At 40.0% G+C, this 22,487-nt stretch overlaps 1 protein-coding gene across 4 annotated transcripts in view; it reads left to right on the plus strand.

Annotated features, from left to right (window-relative positions):
- Positions 1 to 1,031: 1,031 nt before the first annotated feature.
- Positions 1,032 to 22,487, plus strand: part of shf (Src homology 2 domain containing F) — a 100,718-nt gene continuing 79,262 nt past the window's right edge. The window contains exon 1 of one of the 4 annotated variants that reach the window (XM_089135248.1): positions 1,032 to 1,582. In XM_089135248.1, coding sequence (XP_088991374.1) covers positions 1,157 to 1,582 — 426 coding nt within the window. In that variant the 5' untranslated portion in view covers positions 1,032 to 1,156. The remainder of the gene's footprint in view (positions 1,583 to 22,487) is intronic. The other 3 variants (XM_039647494.2, XM_039647493.2, XM_039647495.2) reach the window with 3 other exon arrangements.

Below are 22,487 nucleotides of genomic sequence, written 5' to 3' on the forward strand. Positions count from 1 at the left end.
GAGACGTTTCCAACATGTCCATTGTGTTCTGGCCAAAAGCCCACACGCTGAAATTTGATTTGCAAACATTTAAAGCAGTAAAATGGTGTGCTTTAAGGCACATAAAGAGTTTTAAGCACTTAAATCTGATTAATTATGCTTTTTAATTTTTTAACAATGCATTTATCACACTAAAGTGTCAGGCCGCAGGATTAGTTATGTGTCTGATATATTTATGAATGTAAGCCGTCTTTAATTATCTGCATTTGATCCTTGGGACAATGTCAATAAATGATTATACTAATTGTTTTTCCTTAAAGTGTTGCATCTGGATGATCTGTGTGATTTGGAGATGATTTGCTGACGGGGAAGTGGATGTCTCTCAGGAGCCGAGGGTTAAACGGCTCGCCACACACTGTGCTTTGGTCCTGAAGGACACGGGTATTAAAAAGAAATATTACTTCATAAAAAGCCACAGCACAGTGTCCCTGGCTCTCGTAACTAATGTGTTTTTCAGTGAAAAGCCTGTTAGTTTCTGAAGAAGCAGCAAACGCTGTGTTTACTGCGAGATCAACAGCACTGCTCAATGCTCCTCAAACCTCTGAAGCAGAAACGCTTTAGAAATCTTACATTATTGACAGAATAATTCGGGTAGTTTTGTAAATGTATTGTGTTTAGTCACGGCTAAATGATCTTTCCAATCATGTGCTCATGTTAATTACTGATGAGGAACTCTTACAGGTGTGGAAGTGTTAATGTTTTATAGAATAATGTTTTATTCACCAACACTCTTTAAAAATGCTTTTATCATGTAAGGCCACATTTCTTCACTTCCATTGTAAGAGCCTTCGTAACCCAGATTTTAGCACATGCGATGACAATATATTTAGAAAAAAAATCCTTTCTTGTGCCGTTCAGTAGCAGAGTACACCGATAGGTGGCAGTGAGTATTCTCAGGTAGAATATCCCAGTTCATCTCAGCAGCAGTCGCTCAGCTGTCACACACACACACATAAACACGCACGCGCGCGCTCGCAGGAGAGAGTCTCGCGCAGAGAGAGTTTCAGCAGCGAACAGAAAGTGAACAGGGGGGCATTTCGCTCTCACACACACACACAGCACTCGGACAGTGCTTGGATTTAACCTCTCCGGGAGCTTTGAGCGATGCGCTGGCAGAATGGCCCGATGGTTCAAGGAACACCTGGGATTCAAAACCACCAAAGCCCCGCCGCCCGCGCCTCCGAAGCCGGACTACCGACACTTCCACCCGGGCATCTCCAGCGCTGCTCCCGCGCTCCTGCTCCAGGGCTCCGCGCTCATGCCCGCTCAACCCGACATACTCACCGCATACAAACTCCAGAAGGAGCTGGACTTCGAGGACCCGTACACTCCGGCCGGGAACATGAACATGCCCTTTTCCTCCTCCACGGGACCGAGCTCCACGGGCTCGCCGGACGTGAAGTTCGTGTCTCCGAAGCACCGGCTCATCAAGGTGGAGACGGCCGAGCGGAGCGGCTCGAGCCCGGGCAGCTGCAGCGCGGTGACCGCGGTCAAATCCCCCGGTTCTCCACCCGCGGAGACAGAGAACAGTAAACCGGAGAAGGTAAGAGACCCATGCGCGCTCACCTCCTCCTCCACAGGTACGAGCAGAGCAGGTGAGCACACACGGACTGAGCATCACTTCTCATAGGCTATGTGGTTTTTTTTTGTATGTTTTTTTTTTTTACTAAAAACTTTATATTAATAATTTATCTTTTTTATAAATGTAACTTGTTTTAGTTAAATTATCATAAAATAGTGTTTTGTTTTTAGATTTATCACTTTATTTTAAATATTTACTTTATATTAAAAATATTTTATTATGATTTTTAGTTTATTTTTTAAAATGTTTCTTAATTAATAGTAAAAACTTTTATATTAATAATTTACTTTTATAATTATTTGTATTCTATAAATGTAACTAGTTTTTGGTTGTTTTTTTATTAATTTGTATTTTTTAAATAATGTTAAATACATTTTTTAATTATCATAAGATAATGTTTTAGTTAAAACTTTGTTATATTAATAATTTTACACTTCTTTAAAAGTAAATAAAATTCAAAAACATTTCAATTTAGTGTATAAAAATATTTGTATTATATTAAAATCGTAATTTTAATATTACACTAAACAAAAATAAAATAGTTTAATATAATCAAAATAAAATTTCATCATACAAAATCTAGCCTATGAATAGCAATTACATCAAATGTCTAATTAAAAAAAATAAAACAACCTGAGTTATGAAGAATTTGGACCAAAGAGTTTAATATCTGCAGACATTTTTATTTGTGTGTGAAACGGGGTGAAACGGGGTGCAGATGAAGAGGACAAACCTGTGTAACTGATGAAACTGAAGGTTCTTCCATGACCAAAGCAAACAAACATTCCCTGCTAGTGTGGAGGATCTGCAGTGTACTCGTTCTGGCGGAGTGTGTGTGTGTGTGTGTGTGTGAGAGGCCGATCTCTGCATCATAACCGGTCTAACGAGTTGCTTCATGTGTTCCACAACGGTTGCGGGGTTCACACTGTTCATCCAGAAACACAACAGGTCTGAGATCAGATCCATCAGCATCTCTGAGATCTTGATCTTGATGTTTAGGGGAGAGTCCGTCAGCACTCAGTGTACACCAACCAGTGGCGCAAAAAGTGGGTATGCGCTTTATGCGGCGCATAGGGGCGCAGCACAATGGGGGGCGCCAAAGCGATGTTAAAAAAAAAAAAAAAATTATATATAGGCTATATTGTATTTCTATATGTAGCTGCCGTTGTCCGTTTCTAAATCATTTCTGCATTCCTTCAATGTTATATAAAATTTTAGAGGACTAACAGCCAGGCTAGAGTAGGCGCCCTCATGGAGAAGGGGGGCGGGTAATATCGCGAGCGGGCGGGGGCGCCGAGAGCTCTGAGCGAGCAGGTACGAGTAGTTAGTTGTCGTCGAAAAAGATGGATAAAACAAAATGCTGTGGGGCTAAAAATAGAAAAAGAAAGAGAGAAAAGGAGATGGCATGTCAATTGATGCAACAGCAGCTAAATAACTGCATGCATTGCTGAAAGCCAACAGGTAGGATTTAAAATGTGACATCCAGGCATAGGCTATCTATATCTCGGTGGCCATCAGGACTACCGGGAGATTCCCGCTGGGCCGACGTGCTTTTCCTTTTTTAATTTATTTGTCTTAACGGCCCACAAAACTCATACATCGGCGGCCCATTTGTTTGTTTGTTGTTTGTTTTTGTTTTGTTTTTTGCTTAATTGGCGGCGCTGTGCTGGTGTAATGCATTGGTCAAAAAAGTCAGCTTTAGTTTTTTTTTCTGACACACTGGCCCATGAAATATGTCATTATGCGCAAGTATCTTTCAAGTATAGAAATTAGTGCAAAACTAATTATGAAAGTTTCCTTTATTTTTCTGTGCATTTGTTTTACAATAGCCTTAATGGCAATTACTATCATGAGATTCATATTATAACTATTATTATGTAGTAGTGTAATGTAGACAGACACTAAGTAAAAGAGGTTCAAATTTTTCTCTGTTTAATTTGCACCCTGAAAATGGGTTGGAGCTTTTAATTTTGAACTCTCAAAGTGCACCAGACTGCTGAATTTAACATTACAGAACACAAAATTTTCTTACGGGGGAGCATGCCCCCGAACCCCCCTAGAGAAACAGAGGTCCACCTACAGTTTTACCTAAAATCCTGTGAGAAACACTGCTATTGCTGTTACAATGGAGCTTAGTTTTCTTAGGGGGGGGGGGGGAGGGGGGTTCATCAAGGTGGAGTAGCTATAGTTTAATTGTGTTAATAAACGACAATTTTGCACTTATTTTTTTCTGTTAGCTCTCATTTCTTCCTACTCAGTTATTACATAGCACACTTACATTACATTTATTTAATTTTTTTTTTTTTTTTTGGGGGGGGGGGGGGGGGGCGCTAAAATTGTTGCTGCATACCCCTTTGAAACTGGGTAGTTGCGCCCCTGACACCAACACTAGATATCATATTGTTTTCCTTATATTTTGGGGTGGAAATCTAAACATCATCTCCAGAAGATATACTCACGCCATTCAGGATCTACAGTTCAACTTCCATTTAGTACTTTGCATAAAAGTTTTCATAAAGTTTGGTTTTAACACCCGTTTCAAACGCACAAAATGGTTTATGCTAAATATTTAGGAAGCTTGTACAATTTAGTTTTTCTTCATTTTTAAACATTTTACAAAGAAAATAAATTTTACAAAAGGACGAAGTTAAAAGAGAGGGTTTCAGCAATAACAATAATCAAGACAGAAAATGGAAGCTTGAAAAATTTAAAATGCATTAAAAAAGTAAAATTTTGATGATTATTCTGTCGCCTCAACAGGAAGTGACCTGTGACCCTTGACCGTAGAGTTTATTGACCGTTTTTTAATGTTTTGATAAACTTTTATAGTGGTTCCTTTAGTTGGCAGTGTACAGTCAAACCACAGTGTGTTCTCACATCATCATCATCATCAGTTTATCGGCTCTAGTGTATAAATATGACCGAACTCAGGTCTCAGATCAGTGGATATTTGACTGGTTTAGTCCGTCCTTCTGTTGGACTCTCACACATGAATTATGTTGAATATCTGATCAATTGAACTCCACAATTAGATAATACCAGTTTAGCTCAACCAGTGACCAAGCAATGCTTCATGTTGTTCAGTGTGTGTGTAAAAAGAGCAAAACATCATCAGCTCAAAGTGTGTGAGTAATCTTTGGCCCCAAATGTGTGTGTCTGTGTGAAGAGTTATTGGGTGTAATATGTGCGTTTGCTTTATTTAACTGTAGTGTCCTGATCACACTAGAGGAACACATCAATGGTGTCTGAATAATCGTTGGTTTGACTGTGACACGTGTTCAGACATTCACACATGTGTGTGTGTGTGTATCTGCGCAACGTTTGAGTGTTTACGTGGACGAGAGCCAGATCCACAAGTGTGTGTCTCATTCACAACACTTCCTCTGCGCTTCATTCCTGACACACCTTCACCTGCAGGCGCGGCCTGTGCGTTACTGAGTGTGTGTGATGCAAGCCAACACTGCACGCTTCACACACACTGCAGTGTCATAACTCGAGCTGCCTTCAGCTCATTGTGTTCGGCATGTGTGTGATTGTGTGTGATTGTGTCGGTCAGCTCTTGTATCAAACGCTCTAGCGATTACTGAATTACTCAGAGCGATCTGTGCAACATCTGTGTGTGTGTGTGTGTGTGTGTGTGTGTTGGCTAGGTCTAGGGATTGGGTTAGTGTGTGTGTGTGTGTGTGTCTATGTGTGATGGGTAGGTTTAGGGGTCGGGTAAGGGTGTGTTTAAGTGATGGCTAGGTTTAGGAATAGGGATAGGGTTTGTGTGTGTGTGTGTGTGTGTGTTGAAGACAGTTGTGCTGCTTCATATTTCAGTGGAATCATTCATACATGACCATTTCAAAGTTTGGGGTCAATAAGATTTTAAAGAAATACTTTTATTGATGAAAGATGCATTAAATTCCTCATCTGCAGTTTACAGTATTTTACAGTATTTTAGTGTATTTTACTTTATTTTACAGTATGTTACTGTATTTTAGTGTATTTGACTGTATGTTACTGAATTTTACAGTATTTTACAGTATTTTAGTGTATTTTGTGTATTTTACAGTATTTTAGTGTATTTTACTGTATTTTACTATATTTTACAGTATTATACAGTATTTTTCTGTATCTTAGTGTACTTTACAGTATTTAACTTTATTTTACTTTATTTTACTGTATTTTACTGTATTTTAGTGTATGTTACTGTTTGTTACTGTATTTTACAGTATTTTACTGTATTCTAGTATATTTTACTGTATATTACTATATTTTGCAGTATTTTACAGTATTTTTCTGTATTTTACTGTATTTTAGTGTATTTTACTTTATTTTACTGTATTTTAGTGTATTTTACCGTATGTTACTGTATGTTACTGTATTGTTGACCAGAGTAACGCCGCCGCCGCTGCGCTCAGCAGAAGAGACTCTCTCAGAAACACGTTTGATCCATGGTATCATCACAGATTGGTTAGCGTGTGTATTCTGCATCGTTATGCGGTGTGTATCGACCGGAGCGACCCGAACACAGCTCTTCTGCTCTGAAAACACCAACTAATGTCTTAATTACTTGACAAGTGGATGATAATTATGTAAATGCGTTGCTAATGCCCAGAATGCCAATATCTCGTGAAGTGTGTGTCGATCCGGATCTGGACAGGACTGAGGGGTCGGTGTGTGTGTTCATTAGAGTTACGGCTGCGGCTCCATTCTGATATTTCGTCAGGTTTAATATATAAGAAATGTTGAAATCTATATATTGTGACCACTAGTTTAAACGTTGGTATTTTATATAATATTAAATGCGTGTTGTCGTTGGTGTGTGATAAGTGGGCGCTGTGCTCGAGAACGCTGATTACATTGTCTCATGATTTCTTTGTTCTTATTGTGTTTTTGTTGTTGGTGAATAAACCTTCCCGTCTCAGAGCGTTCTGGAAGATCATCAATTACGCTTTCAAAGTGGTGCTAATTAACAACACACACACGCACACACACACAAGCATGCACACAGAGACGCATACACACACACACTCACAGAGACGCACACACATACATACACACGCACTAAGTTGCTGAAATTAATAATAATTTTCACCCTCCCAACACACAGACACACACACGCCCACACACACACGCCCACACACACACAAACATATATACACCTACTACCTACACATACATGCACACAGAAACACACACACACACGCCCACACACACACAAACATATATACCTACTACCTACACAAACAGACACACACACACACACACAGAGAGAAACACAAACACACACACTAAGTTGCTGAAGGACTCCTGAAAGTGAATTACTGAATGCTAAACAGATATAATATAATAATGAGGCTGCGTGACCGTGTGTGTGTTCTCTGCGTGACCGTGTGTGTGTTCTCTGCGTGACCGTGTGTGTGTTCTCTGTGTGACCGTGTGTGTGTTCTCTGCGTGACCGTGTGTGTGTTCTCTGCGTGACCGTGTGTGTGTGTTTGCAGAGAGTCTGGGGTCATTATTCTCCACACTATCTTCAGGTGTATCTCCGGCCTCTGAACGCTGAACTGAACCCTGCCGGAATAACTGGGTTATTGATAACAAGATGATCAAATGAAATATTGATCATATAGACTGAAATATTGATCATATAGACTGAAATATTGATCATATAGACTGAAATATTGATCATATAGACTGAAATATTGATCATATAGACTGAAATATTGATCATATAGACTGAAATATTGATCATATAGACTGAAATATTGATCATATAGACTGAAATATTGATCATATAGACTGCTTTCAAATCCAGCCCATAAGATCATGAGTCAGACTCGCTGCTTTTTTGTGTTTTGTCGTCGTCAGATGTGCGTTTCCTCCTCAGTTTCAGAGCAGAATGAGGATCTGTGTTGGTTCAGTGACTCCTGATACACACTTTCACACACACATGTTCCTTAAAATGCCCAAATTAATTTATACCAGCATTACTTATATTGGTAGTAAACCAGTTAATAGCACCGATATATTCATATGCGTCTCATATTCAGAACACTTGGTTTTTAATGATCTTAAAAAGATTCTGATCTTAAGATTTATGCAAACATGCTCATAATTTGTTTTCTCGGTTCAAGTAAAAATTTTACCTCCATTTGTGGCATTTAACACTTTTGGAAACTTCTCTAAAAATACGTCTTGTTTTGGAGAAACTGTAGATTTTGTGCCTATAATGAAAGAGATGAACGCTTGATTGATTGTCGGAGTGTATTCTGCATGGTTCAGTTATGTGTAACTATGGTAACTGTGTGTGTGTGTGTGTGTGTAAGGGTTCCTTTAATTGAATAGTTGAACGCGGCGGTTGACCTCACTGACAGACGAAGGCATCACACACACACACACACACACACACACACACACACTCGACGGTTTCAGGCTTGCTGTTGTGCGTCTGATGAGCAAACACTCCCACACACACTCTATCTGACAGACATATTTAATTAAACATGACAGAGTTTCCTTTCGTCAACATTAAGAGAACTTTATAGGCGATGAATGAGACGTGATGAACCTTCTTCTCGTCTTTTCATGTCATTATCACAGAATACCAGTCAAAAGATTTTGTTTATGGTTTAAGCTGCATTTATTTGATATTTGATATAATAAAAGAGTGACATATTAGTTAAATCATCCGTTCTCTATGTGAATATACAGTAAAGTGTAATTTACTCCAGTCTTCAGTGTCACATGATCCTTCAGAAATCACTCTGATATGTTTCTGCAGAGATATGAACTGATAATAATTATATATGTTTTGTGAGCATCAGATTATATTATATTATAAATATTATATATATATATTACATATTATATTATATTCACATCATTAGTTCTTAACTGAGTTAACACGATGCCACTAACACGACGCCGCTAACACAACGCCGCTAACACGACACCGCTAACAGGACGACACCGCTAACAGGACACCGCTAACACGGCGCCGCTAACAGAACGCCGCTAACACGGCACCGCTAACAGGACACCGCTAACATTGCACCGCTAACAGGACGACGCCGCTAACACGACGCCGCTAACACAACGGCGCTAACACGACGCCGCTAACACGACACCGCTAACAGGACGACACCGCTAACAGGACACCGCTAACACGGCGCCGCTAACAGGACGCCGCTAACAGGACGCCGCTAACACGGCACCACTAACAGGACACCGCTAACACGGCGCCGCTAACAGGACGCCGCTAACACGGCACCGCTAACAGGACACCGCTAACATTGCACCGCTAACAGGACGACACCGCTAACACGACGCCGCTAACACAACGGCGCTAACACGACGCCGCTAACACGACTCCGCTAACAGGACGACACCGCTAACAGGACACCGCTAACACGGCACCGCTAACAGGGCACAGCTAACAGGACACCGCTAACACGGCGCCGCTAACAGGACGCCGCTAATAGGACGCCGCTAACACGACGCCGCTAACACGGCACCGCAAACAGGGCACCGCTAACACGACGCCGCTAACAGGACACCGCTAACACGACACCGCTGTAACAGAAAACAGAAATATGTGTAATATGTTCTGGTCGTTCTTCAGTGTTTGCTGATCCCTCTTTTAGGCTCGAGCGTCTCTCGTCTGGGAATATTGCAGTAAAGGTGAGCCGGGCGACGGCCTCGGGAGAGATAAGACACTCGCGGACTCCTGTGATGAGGCGTAATGTTACTGTTTTATTTGAGCTTGTGTTGGAGGATCTTACAATAACACAAACACAGGCTTGTGAGTTATAATGGCCTTTTGAAAGAAGATCCCTATCTCAGGGGTCAGTCAGCACACAACGCTGTTTTTAACAGGTAATGATCCTGATTTAGCCATTTTCCTCTGGAAGTTTCGGTGTACCTGTGAGTCTGGATCTGGAAATAAGGTAGCAGAGATTGTTTTAGCTTTACGCAGCTCTAGAATTGAGTTATAGTCCAGCTATAGTTCGTTTTTGATCGATTCACTTCCGACACCGTTTTTTACTGAAAACCTTTAATGTGTTCTGCCATTCATTTGCACAACAACAGTGTTTGGTGCTCGAGAACGCAAACTTTGAAGGTGCAAGAGAAAAGACACAGGCTTGTGAGTTATAATGGCCATTTGAAAGAAGATCCCAAATGAACCATGAACCCGATCTCAGGGGTCATCCCGAACACATGCTGTTTTAAGAGGTAACGATCCTGATTTAGTCATTTTCCTCTGGAAGTTTCGGTGTAGCTGAAGTCAGAGCTGTGACTGGAAAATGCTGTTGCTCCAGGATTGAGGAAGTGCTCTCTTCCTGACAGGAAGTGTTTACAGCTCCCTGACAATCCCTTTTGACTGGGCAAGTCCAATCTTGCACCCTGAAATAGACAGGGAGCGGTTAGCGCTTAGCGGTTAGCGGTTAGCACACCTCCTAGCATCTCCGCGCTGATCGTTTACGGATCACTCCCCTTCATCTCATTCTGAGCCGACGCATTGTCATGTTTTTCCCAGAATGCTCTTTGGCGCTGGAAAGCCCCGTGTCGTGGGTGTGGGTCTCCACCCGTCTCGTCTCGATTCTCTCCAGGGGTCAGCTGAGGTCACGCTGAGGTCATACTGTTTCCGCTTGTAATCAAGAGATCCTCTCGCTGACCTCACGCCGTACAGCAGAACCGTTGAGCTGCAGCGTCAATCTCAAGAGGCATGCATGCATTTCAACACTAAATGTTTTGCATGGAAAAAATGTTGGTAACACACCTTTACTTTAATTGTATAATGCATTATATCGGTTCATAAATCAAGGTAAAATGCATTATAATATTGCAGATTTGCGTAATAATAATAATATCTGTAATGTTAACAAACACAACCTCTGTTTTTAATAACGAATTAGGAAATGTTGAAATTAATTTTAACAGAGTATTGCTCATTCTTAGTTCATGTTAACCAATGAACCTTAATAATAAATGCATTCAAAATCTTTTTTATATTGCATCATATCTAAAGTTGCTAAAATAAGAGTGAAGGAAACACACGCCATATGCTGAAATATGTGTGTGCATTATACATTTATACACACATTTCCATTTTCTTTCCCCTGCGTCTGTCTCAGACTTCCCTCTCAAATTCAAACTCAATCTGTTGGAGAGAGAACGAGAGTGAAAGGAAATTGGATTTTGTCAAGCGCACCCTGGTGTTTAATCTGGAATATCTGTGCTGTATTAATAGTGCCGTAATCTCCTCGAGTCGTCGTGTCCAGTCGGGGTCTCTGGCCGCTTCAGTTAGCCGAAAAGCAGAACGAAGCGTCTGTCTAAATGAGTAGATCAAGAATGTGTTAAAGCTGAAATTTACAGTCCTATTACAAGTCGTGATGTTGTTTCTGGCTCTACTAGAACAGGTTTTCCTGCTTGAATGTTGATTATTCTCCTCATATTCTCCATTGTTGCGGCTCCTCTCTTCCCAGTCTGTCAGTAACGCTCTGTTCACTTCCTGTCTCTATGAAGCCCCTCCTTCTGAAAGCACACTGTGCTGTGATTGGTCGGCTGGAGCAGGGTGTTGGGATTGGTAGAGCGTTTAGAGTGCGTTTGGGAAATGCCCCGCCCCTTTCCTGAACCGCCAACACACTACTAACGAACTCAACCAGGCCCCGCCCCTTTATTCTGCGCATGAATTATTATAATGAGGAATATTGTGGCGTTTCAAGCGTACAGTTGTTCTCATGTTGTTCTCGTGTCGTTCTCGTGTTGTTCTCGTGTTGTTTTCGTGTCATTCTCGTGTCGTTCTCGTGTTGTTCTCGTGTCGTTCTCGTGTTGTTCTCGTTTTGTTCTCGTGTCATTCTCGTGTTGTTCTCATGTTGTTCTCGTGTCGTTCTCGTGTTGTTCTCGTGTTGTTCTCGTGTTGTTTTCGTGTCGTTCTCGTGTCGTTCTCGTGTCGTTCTCTTGTTCTTCTCGTGTTGTTCTCGTGTCGTTCTCTTGTTCTTCTCGTGTTGTTCTCGTGTCGTTCTCGTGTCGTTCTCTTGTCGTTCTCTTGTTGTTCTCGTGTCGTTCTCGTGTCGTTCTCGTGTCGTTCTCGTGTCGTTCTCGTGTCGTTCTAGTGTTGTTCTCGTGTCGTTCTCGTGTCGTTCTCGTGTCGTTCTAGTGTTGTTCTCGTGTTGTTCTCGTGTCGTTCTCGTGTCGTTCTCTTGTCGTTCTCTTGTTGTTCTCGTGTCGTTCTCGTGTCGTTCTCGTGTCGTTCTCGTGTCGTTCTCGTGTCGTTCTCGTGTCATTCTAGTGTTGTTCTCGTGTCGTTCTCGTGTCGTTCTAGTGTTGTTCTCGTGTCGTTCTCGTGTCGTTCTCTTGTCGTTCTCGTGTTGTTCTAGTGTTGTTCTCGTGTTGTTCTCGTGTTGTTCTCGTGTCGTTCTCGTGTTGTTCTAGTGTTGTTCTCGTGTTGTTCTCGTGTCGTTCTCGTGTTGTTCTCGTGTCGTTCTCGTGTTGTTCTGGTGTTCTGTCTTTGACGAATGAGTCGTGGCATATGATCAATCGCTCTGTTAACAACTTCTCGAAGTGACTAAAAATCACTTTTGCTTGCAAGCTGTGTGAAATTCGATGCAGTCTTTATGAAATGTGTTTTAGGGAGGCTTAATTTTGATTGCTAATAAATTAGATTAGCAAAACACATGAGGTGTGAAGAGAGTTACAGATGAATATTGATAAATAATCCAAGCACTCCTTTACATTTGGATCAATTTTCTTTCTTTCATAAATAAATGCACTATAACGTGCCACAACACAATACACAACAAATAGGCTCTCTAATATTTTGTGTTTGGGTTGAAATACGCATACAGATCCACAAAAACACTATTGCATCTGCTGCTAAAATAAGTGTAGAATACACAATATATTCGGAAATATGTGCACAATATCTAATAACAATCACAGTAAAGTCATGTAATAGTGTGTGTTTTACTGATCCTGATATCCAGAATGGAGTAATTGGCCTCTGGCCGTCGCTACACACTCCGATCATATAATGACTCTGAAGACTCGAACGCATCAGGCCCTGGATCAGCCGTTTACAGGCTGTGGATTATACCTCCTATCTCTTGATGTTTTTTAAATGACCCAAAGCATATTATGCTACTGTATGAGTGTGTTTGGTGTCAAGAAATGTAATGCAAGCATTTTTCCTTAATCTCTTGAGCAGCTTATAGCACAAACACTCGGTCTCGGCGTGTTCATCAAACCTGTGTTTTTCTGGTCCAGTTCAGTGTCTCTCTCTCTCTCTCTCTCTCTCTCTCTCTCTGTAATGTGGTGTTTGCCGCTGCGAGCAGGTTTGTGTCGGGGTCGATTGGCCCCTCAGCGGGCCCTTCTCATTAGATTTGATCGCAGCTTCACAAAGCGTTCCCGGGAAAAGCACAACAGCAGCAGAAAGGGCCCCTTTGAAACGGCCCTTAATGCAATCGTGCCGCTAAGCCTCGGGTCCGATTAGGTTATCCGGCACTGAAATCCCCGCGGATCCACGCGTAAATCATCAACGTCAGCCTCTCTGTCTCTCTCTCCCCATCACTCCTGCTCTGTCAGCCTCCGGACTCGGGAACTCTGACAGCCGGGATGCTGTTATCAGGAGGAGTGAGGATTCCTCAAACCGGGAGGAATCTGAACCGTGTGAGAATTACAGCTTGTGGATGGAAGTCAGATTTACGACCAGATCTCAGAGATGCAGTTGAAAGTGACTGAAATTCTGCGTTCCTAATGTTAATGGCTTAATGGAGGTTGCTCAATACAGAAATACAGATATCTGTGTAATGTAGCGGCGGACAGAAGTTTCTTGCATCTGTGCGTCGGCGAGTCGCTGTCAGGAGTCGTGCTGATGATGACCAGATCTTACTCTTGTCTAAAGATTTTTTAGAGATATGGAGACAACATGCACCTTTTGTAACACAGAAGAAGAATCAATAAAACATTTATTCTTTGAATGTGTATTTATTTACCCACCTGTTTTGGATTGATGTTGAATATTTGATATTTAAATTCACAAAATTAAAGATTCGTCTATCTGGCAAAGATATTTTTTTGTTATACAAAAATAAAAGTGTGGAGCACAATTTGGTGATTAACTTAATAGTTATGTATGGAAAATACCATATTCACAAACAGAAATGGACAAATAATAAACCTAACATTATATTATTAAAAATTGAGCTTAAACATTATATTGAAGCCCTAAAAGATGCAAGAAATAAAAAAGCGAATCGGATGTATGCTATTTTTGAATCCCTTTCTTTTTGGAATTTTTTGTAATGATGTTTCCCCTGTATAGTTTAATTTTTTTTGTGTTGTTTTTTTTTTCTTTGTCTATTGTTTCTTTGATGCCATTATGAATGTAATACTATGTGATCCTCTGTTTTTGTATGTTATATATTGTTCTTGTTATGCAATAAAAAAAAAAAAGACCAGATCTTACTCAGCCCTGCTGGTGGATCCTGGAACTACACTTGCTTTATTGATGCTCATTTGTTTGTCAAACAGCGCCCCCTACAGTCGTTGTGGAGGACTTGTATTTAACGTTACTGTCATAAATACCACTCACGGAGAGCGTGACGTGTTATAGTATACAGTACACTGTGTTTAATTTGTCGTTTAATGAGATCTAATATATGTTGTTAGGCTGTGTGTCCACCAAATCGTTTTTCCACGCGCCTGGCATATGTTTTCAATTGTTTTCAATGGGAGCGCCGCGTTTTTTAAACGCCTGAGGCGCTGAGCGTTTTTTTCACGTTGAAGCGCCCGCCGTTTTTTACTGGTCGCTGCGAGTTGAAAAATGTTCAACTTTGGATAAAACGCAGCGCTCATCACTGCCACTATTTACCCAGCCGTCCAATCACAGTGGAGGAGGGGCGGGACAAACACCACACCGACCAACTGTCAACATTCAACCACTGTGGATATTCTGTATCATAGCAACGAAACGTCTCAACGGAAAAAAAAACCGCTGCGCCCAAAGCACGGCGTCTTCAGCAGAGCGTCTAGCGTTTTCAGCGGCAAACACTTGATTTCTAAAACACACTTCAGGTCGCCTCTTATTTAACAAACGAACTAAATGAACGCTTTACTAGAGTTAACTGGAGATGTTTTATTTGTTTGTATTGGTACATCCGTGCCGCGAGATGTTTCAATGGGGACATATCAATCCCGCGCATTACGCCTCCGCTCATGTCCGACTCCTCGCTCAAGAATATATACACACACACACACACACACACACACACACACACACATATATATATATATATAATACTGAATGCCCTTGTGCTCGTACTCGAGCTTTACTCAGACTGGGAATGATCACGCAGGGTGTTTTCCTCAGCATGATCCTGAGACACACACACACACACACACACACACACACACATCAGCACATGTCAGGCAACAGATGCGGGTTCAGAGGGTGGAGGACAGTAACTTTACACACTGGTGCTGTTGTTGCACTACAGCTAGTCTTACCTTTTATTTTTATTTACACAAATGCATTTAGAAAATCCAGAGCGACCAGGGGACGGTGATTTTAAAATGCTATCTGAAAAATATTTTAATGTAAATGAAAAAAAAATGTAAAACAAACATTTAGCTGTTGAATAAATCAATTAATAAGTTCCATTAATTTAACTTCTCAGCTTTGTTAGTTGAATATGCATTATGCAAATATGCCACTGTGCATTAGTCCAAGTGTTAATGTCTTTCCTGTTGACTTTTTTCATAGTAAAATGTGTGATTAAGAAATTTGAATGTGATTTCAAATAAATCAATTAACAAATAATTTCCATTTTTAACTTCGCAGCTGCGAATTTTATATGCATTTTGCAAATATATTTCATTTAGAAGATTTTTTTCCAGCCATCCATTTTGCCTTAATGTATTGGCAGTGTACATGTTTACATTTGCATGCTACATCTGTTCATAGATATAAGTTTGCTAGAGAGTTTGATGGCTTGTCCCCTCTCTCTCTCTCTCTCTCTCTCTCTGTCTCTCTCTCTCTCTGCTTTGTCTCGAGCGTGTGTGAGTTATGGAAGGCTCTGCTCTAGCGCTCGGTCCTCTGTGTGTGGGGCAGATAACGCTGCGCTCGAGGTCTGTGGACGGAGATTGAGTTCAAGGCTGACCTTGACGTGTGTCAGAGCGAAACAGTCCCACTGAAACCACAACATCAACACACACTTTTCCACTGGTTTCCCATGTGGGATCGGTGAATCTCAGCCTGTCCTCTGTTTGATGGTTGTTTGTCCTTGCTTTTTAATAAGAGCATATTTCCAGCCAGTGTCCTCCATAAAGCCCAGGCGTCACAGCGTTGTGTTCCAGGTAATATCTCACCTGTCACATGATCTGCTGTCCACTGGTCACATGATGAATGATGAAGTATGAAACGTTTCTCCTTATTAGAACATTATTGGCATGAAGGGTTCTTTAAATCCATAGACATATACACTAGACCTCACCTGGGGGTTCTAAGCATGCGTCAAAACCGCCGCCATCTTGGAACAGGCGTCTTGTCATAGGAAGTAGCTAGGTAACGCTGCTATCTCTGCCTTTACTTCCAATTCATTGATGGTGGCGGACTTTTGTGCAGCGTATGAAGTTCACGGATGAAATCCGAACTAGGATGAATGTTTTAAAAAAAAACAAAATTCTTTCTGGAATCAATGATAAATACATGTCTGACCGTTGGAACAAACCCAAAAAACAAGAAAAATCGCATTCATGATGATTTATGGTGATTTTATTTGCGTTAGACCTGCGTCTACTACATTGACGCTGATGCATTAAAGTGGAGGGGCTCCCCTGTTTCAAGATGGCGGCTCTATTGACGCATTCGTTCCAATGAACTGCCGTAGCCAAGGTGACGTCTAGTCTATATGTCTATGCTTTAAATCAAAGACATAACTCTAGGGTTCTAGATGCTTCTGAGTTTTGACAGTTGGCAGTGCATGCAGAAATGGGAACGCGTGTTATGACGCGTGTACGTCAGCCGTGACCCATAAGGCACTGCGTGTGCTGGGTTCTCTGACGCGGTTCTGCTTGTTTGGGCCTCTGTAAACACGGGCTCTGAACATGGCTCTGACACACACATGAGTTGTAGTGCTGTTGTTTGTAAAATCTATCATTGTGCCATTAAAGTTTTCGATTAACGGCGATGTTTTGCAGGACTTTATCTGCGGTAGGAAAGCAGGGCTGATGCTGAGGCTGGTTCTCGGTCCCACAGCACGCTCTGTAATTACCCGAGATGATGATATGTGTTCCTGCGCTGCCACAGCCCCCTCATACCTTAAACTTAGAAAAATGCTGGGTTTCCAGCAAACTTGCTTTTAAAATCCTAATTGTGGGTTTTAGGTTATGTCGATTTTTTTTTTTTTTCTTCTCTATGTTTGATGTTAAAATACTTCTTCCTTTCCCACTTTTCTGTGAAGAAGCAGCAATAAGTAAGCCATTTGTAGGCCGACTTTTGGAAGTCATTATAAACTGTGTGAAGCTTTGTTTGCTTGACCGTCTGGTTTGAGTGATTGCATCATCGTTTTTCAGAAACATGTTTGAAAATCATTATTTGTTTAGTTGGTGATAGTGATAGTGGTGTATTTGTTTTGTAATTGTGTGTGTACGACTTTATTCTGAACCTGGATCAAATCCCTTAAATTCATATTTTCCTGCTTTCTCTTTACTCTTTCTTTCAATTCATTATTATATTGAAGTTATTATGATATATCGGTCACCATATCGGTATCGTTCAATATATGTTCATTTTTAATGTTATCGTTATCGGCTCGGTAAGAAAATTTGGCCGATATATTAAAGTCGATAAATAATGTTTTATTTCTTTCATCAGATGTTCACTGTTCACTGTGATGGTTTTGAAGTGCAGCACAATTCTGTCATATTGGATACATACAATTATAATTAGAACATAATTTGGGTCATGGTTGTTTTTGTGGCATGCTTTTGTTTTGTAATCAGGCTCTCAAAAATATTTATGAAAGATATACTTATCGGCCAGTATATCGGTCATCAGCTTTCAGATATAAAGGGATATATAAAGGGATATCGGTTATCGGTATTGGCCAAATTATTCAAACTGGTGCATCCCTAATATATTGTGTGGATGATCATTCCAGAATTAGGGATTTTAATTGTCTCTGAGGTACAGTCCGTGAAACAGGTCTCGCTCTCAGACTAAGAGGACTCTGGATTTTATTTCAAGACCGGTCAACTACAGGAATATCACCAAATTGCCATTTATTTAACATTATTAATGTGGTTGGATTGGATGTAAGACTTCCTGCTTTAAATGCAATCAATTTGCAACGTATTATGTTTATGCAACTTATTTCTAATATCATTTTATATGTTTCTGTATTGCCGGGTCAGAATTTAATGCAGATTTATGTCACAAATGCTACTAAAATGAATACAAATGCACCCAAAAATGTAAGATATGATTGCAAAAAAAGTTCCTGTATGAGATGTTCCCAGGTCTCGCCCTGCCTTGGTCTTGGTCTTAACTTAATCTGGTCTTGACTACTACACTTACAGACAGAGAACATTTGACGTGAAATCTCAGAGGGATGAACAAGTCAGCAATATAGTGTGGTGTGAAGCCAATGGAGAAAAGCCAGGGCTTGTGTAATATTATCCTCATTGTTGTTGTCTGTCAGAAGAGTGGCAGCTGCATTCTGGAGAGTTTCAGGCAGGGCAGATGGTGCTGAGAGAGTTACAGTTGTGAAGGACAAGGAAAGAGCAAGGATATTTAGCTATTTTTACATGGCGAGATCGAGATGCATTAATCTAAATGGCAGATCAATTGCAGATCTCATTGATTGACTTGGTTGGGCCAGATATAATGCATTCCCTCTTATCATCATCTCGAAAAACCAATATTTAACCTCTTCCATGCTGTAATAGAGTAGATGATTAAATTGTATATGTTTACCTGGTTTGAGTGTTTTACATCTGTGAGTCATTAGCATGGAGTTGATTTAAAAAAAAAAAAAAGGGCTGCACGATATTGGGAAAAACTGACATTGCAATATTTAGTTAATCTGCATAAAAAATAATAAACAAATTACAAGCATAGATGCTCAGTTTACAAGCAGAGCAGTGCTTTGTGTTTTTCTAATTGATCAATAAATTAAATGACCAAATGTAAAATACACTGCTAGGCTTGGGCGGTATTACGGTAATATCGTATACCGCGGGATCTAAAAATAGCAACGGTATCAGTTTCAATATCGTCATACCGTCAGAAAAAAAACAATGCACTTAAATAGGATATAAGTATCCTATATAAATCCTTAAATAGGATATAATATCCTATATAAATGCAATGTTTAAAATACAATTTATTTAATGGCTAAAATGCCTATATCTGGTTCTCATGACGTGACAGTGTGGTGACGAGAGAGGGCTAGATTGCAAGTTGCGCACCGAGTGACTTGGTCTCGAAGAAGAACACAACTTCTGCAGTTTGGCAGGGATGGGCATTTCAAGCAAAAATAATATTTAAAGATTGCCTGGTATTATTCAATTATTATTTGACAATTGTGCCCCACCACCACATGCACGCACACATGCATGTAGTCTACAGCGGGCCAGACCGTGTAACGCTTAAATATAAGCTAAAAAAAAGTGTTCCTTTTATATTTTTTTTAATAATATGATGTTTTTCTATGTATGTTGATTTTATGAAAAGGGAACTTCATGAGATGAATAAGATAAGATCATAAAATGCGCAATATCGGAAAACTTTTGGAATGGGTCATTTAGACATGATTATGACCACTTATTACGTTTTGTTTTGTAGAAATCCTTTCTTTAAAACGAATTTCGTTTTGAATAAATTGCATCTTCATTTTAATGTTTTTTTCATCAACGAATTGCCTGGATTAATTAATAAAAAGCAAATAGCCTATAGTGATCAGGACACGCGCCGACGCGTGACTGGAGCGCGACTCATACATGAACTGAACCTCGCATATAAGAAATGAGAATGCGTTGGAGAAGTGTAGCTATATATATAAGCTTGAAATGTCTACTTTTAAACAAAACAAACAATCTAAAAGAAATTGGCTGCTCTCTGCTTATGTTTAGGCTAATTCATATAAAGTGTGCATTACTCTTTATTCGCGTTCACTACCGCGAAGATGCGAGTTTGCATCGTCAATGCAGTCTTTATCTTTGCAGCAACTGACAGTCAGTCAGACATGATTATGACCACTTATTACGTTTTGTTTTGTACAAAGCCTTTCTTTAAAACGAATTTCGTTTTGAATAAATTGCATCTTCATTTATTTATTTTTTCATCAACGAATTGCCTGGATTAATAAATAAAAAGCAAAGATAGTAATCAGGACACGCGCCGACCCGTGACTGGAGCGCGATTCATACATGAACTGAAACTCAGCATATAAGATGCATGTCTTAATGATCTGAGAAGTGTATATATATATATAGTAAGCTTGAAATGTCTATACTTTTAAACAAAACAATTACAAGCTAAAAGACATGGGCTGCTCTCTGCTATAGGCTTATTCATATGAAGTGTGCATTAGGCTACTCTTTATTCGTGTTCACTACCGTGAAGATGCCAGTTTGCATCGTCAATGCAATCTTTATCTTTGCAGCAACTGACATAGAAAACACTAGTTTATTAATAAATAATTTTATCTCGGCTCCACTCGGCTCGCGTCGAGAGCTCGTGGCGCGTGATCTTCAGAAATGCGCTCCCCTCTCTAGAGGAAATATCACCACTCTGCTCACATTCTCTGGTGTGAGACAATGTGCATCTCCTGTTTTCTAATAGTTAATTGACAGCTTTTAGATGCATTATTGGAACCGACACTCTCTGGTTGAACGTGTCATCATGTGTGATTCCATCTGAGCCTTATCTCGTAATTTTTAATTAGTCACGCGGTAATACCGTATACCGCGGTAAAATAGGGAGGAGGTTTGACGGTATGAAAATTTGGATACCGCCCATGCCTATACACTGCATAGTCTTCACTGTATAAATGAAATATAATAATTTTTTTGTTAAAGCTACATAAGTGCATTTCTCTTTGTATTTTGTTATTTGAATAACGTTAATGACACAGGTTTATTCGGCTGCCGTCACTTTAAGACCGAATGCACAGATCCAATATACTGATACGCATCATAGTTGTTTACATTCACATTAGACACAAGAGACTCACTGTAAAAAAATATTTTCAAGATTTGTTATCACAACATTTTTTTCTTTTGTCAAATCAACTTAAATAATTTATTTAGTTGAGATAACTTATTATTTTGAGTTTCTGATGATTAAATCAATTTCCTTCATTGTATTAACTTACTTTTTCCAGTTCAATCAACTTAAATTTTTAAGGCAACCAGGTTACTTATTTTTTTTAAATTAAATTAACTATTATAATAAATATTTTTACTATAACTAAATATTTTTTTACAGTGCTGAGACGGACATTTTGACATAATTGTGTATGTATGCGTCCAAACAAGCACAAATTAGACGTGAAAAGGGGCATTCTGTATGTTTATTGTGGAGTAAACTGTATGCGTTTACATGGCTTTTTTTAAAAATGATTGGTGCATGAGTTTGACCAATCAGTGTATAATTGTCTGGGTTGTACCCTACTCTAAAGTTGGAGCTAATTTAGTTACGTAAAACCAAAAGGCGTTACATTCGTTCCCAGTTTCTGTGGTGCCAACATGCTAAAAAGTGTGTTTTCTGCCATTGCCACTGGGAAATATGAAAAGGTTACGAAAGCCCCTAAAGAAAGTTGAATTTGGTGTTCGTATTAAGTTATCTTTCTTGTCTTCTTGCACTTGAATGTTCAAACTAATAGATCCTAAATCACATGCAAATAGTAAACTTTCAGTCTATATGACGTTTAAACTGTGCAAGTAATGTTTAAACAGTGCACCCTGGCCCATACGGATCAACTTCCATCCCTATACTTGACATCGAACATCCCATGACGTGACTATCACGATATCGATGCTAAAACGATATATCGTGCAGCCCTAACAAACACAACACGCATACAGTGAAAATACAATACTGTAGGACCCAGAACGGAGCCCTGTGGGATACCACAGTTAAAGTCGCTGGAGACGAAGACACGTTTTCAAAACCTACAGAAAAGCTTCTGTCCTCCTTCAGGATTTGGTTGCCCTAAGCAAAGCAGACCCTGTGCTGTAGTAGTTTCTAACGTATCCAATAAACATGAATCAAAAAGTTGTGTGACTGGGACATTGTGGTTTCCTTTCTGTGTGTGGCTGAGGTCTATTTGTAGTTCTCAAATTATGGTAATGCGCTTGTCTTTCTTTTAACCACAAGCCATAGAGAACAATTACAGAGATTCATTTCCAAAACACACACTGACCTTCTACAAAGAATGTTAAAAATGCGAGATGAATGGCATTTGTTTTAGTTGGTGTAGATTGCGTACAGAGTGAACCTTCGGCTTCTGCTGGAGTTGTTTTGCTCCAAACGGTCTCAAACGGTGCATGTTCTGGTCCAAACGAATAGAGAGATTTGTCCAAACTCAAAATCCAACAACAGACGCATAATCACTGAACTCGTCCCTCTTGCCACGGGCAAAATCACCAGCGCTTTTAGATCTCGCCTTTGTTGCATTTTTTTCCATCTTTATTGCCATTGGCTTTTGGCTTGCTTAGTTGGGGACATTTAATTAATATTATTAATCTGCCCGCATAGACACCATTATATGAGAACTGAGCTGAACGATGACACCACGGTTTTCTTCAGAGCAGCTATATACAGTATATATATATATATATGAAGTAAATTAATAACTTTTTTATAACAAAAATGAAA

Source organism: Pimephales promelas, chromosome 10 (assembly GCF_988280905.1).
Source record: "Pimephales promelas chromosome 10, fPimPro1.hap1.1, whole genome shotgun sequence".
Classification (NCBI taxonomy): domain Eukaryota; kingdom Metazoa; phylum Chordata; class Actinopteri; order Cypriniformes; family Leuciscidae; genus Pimephales; species Pimephales promelas.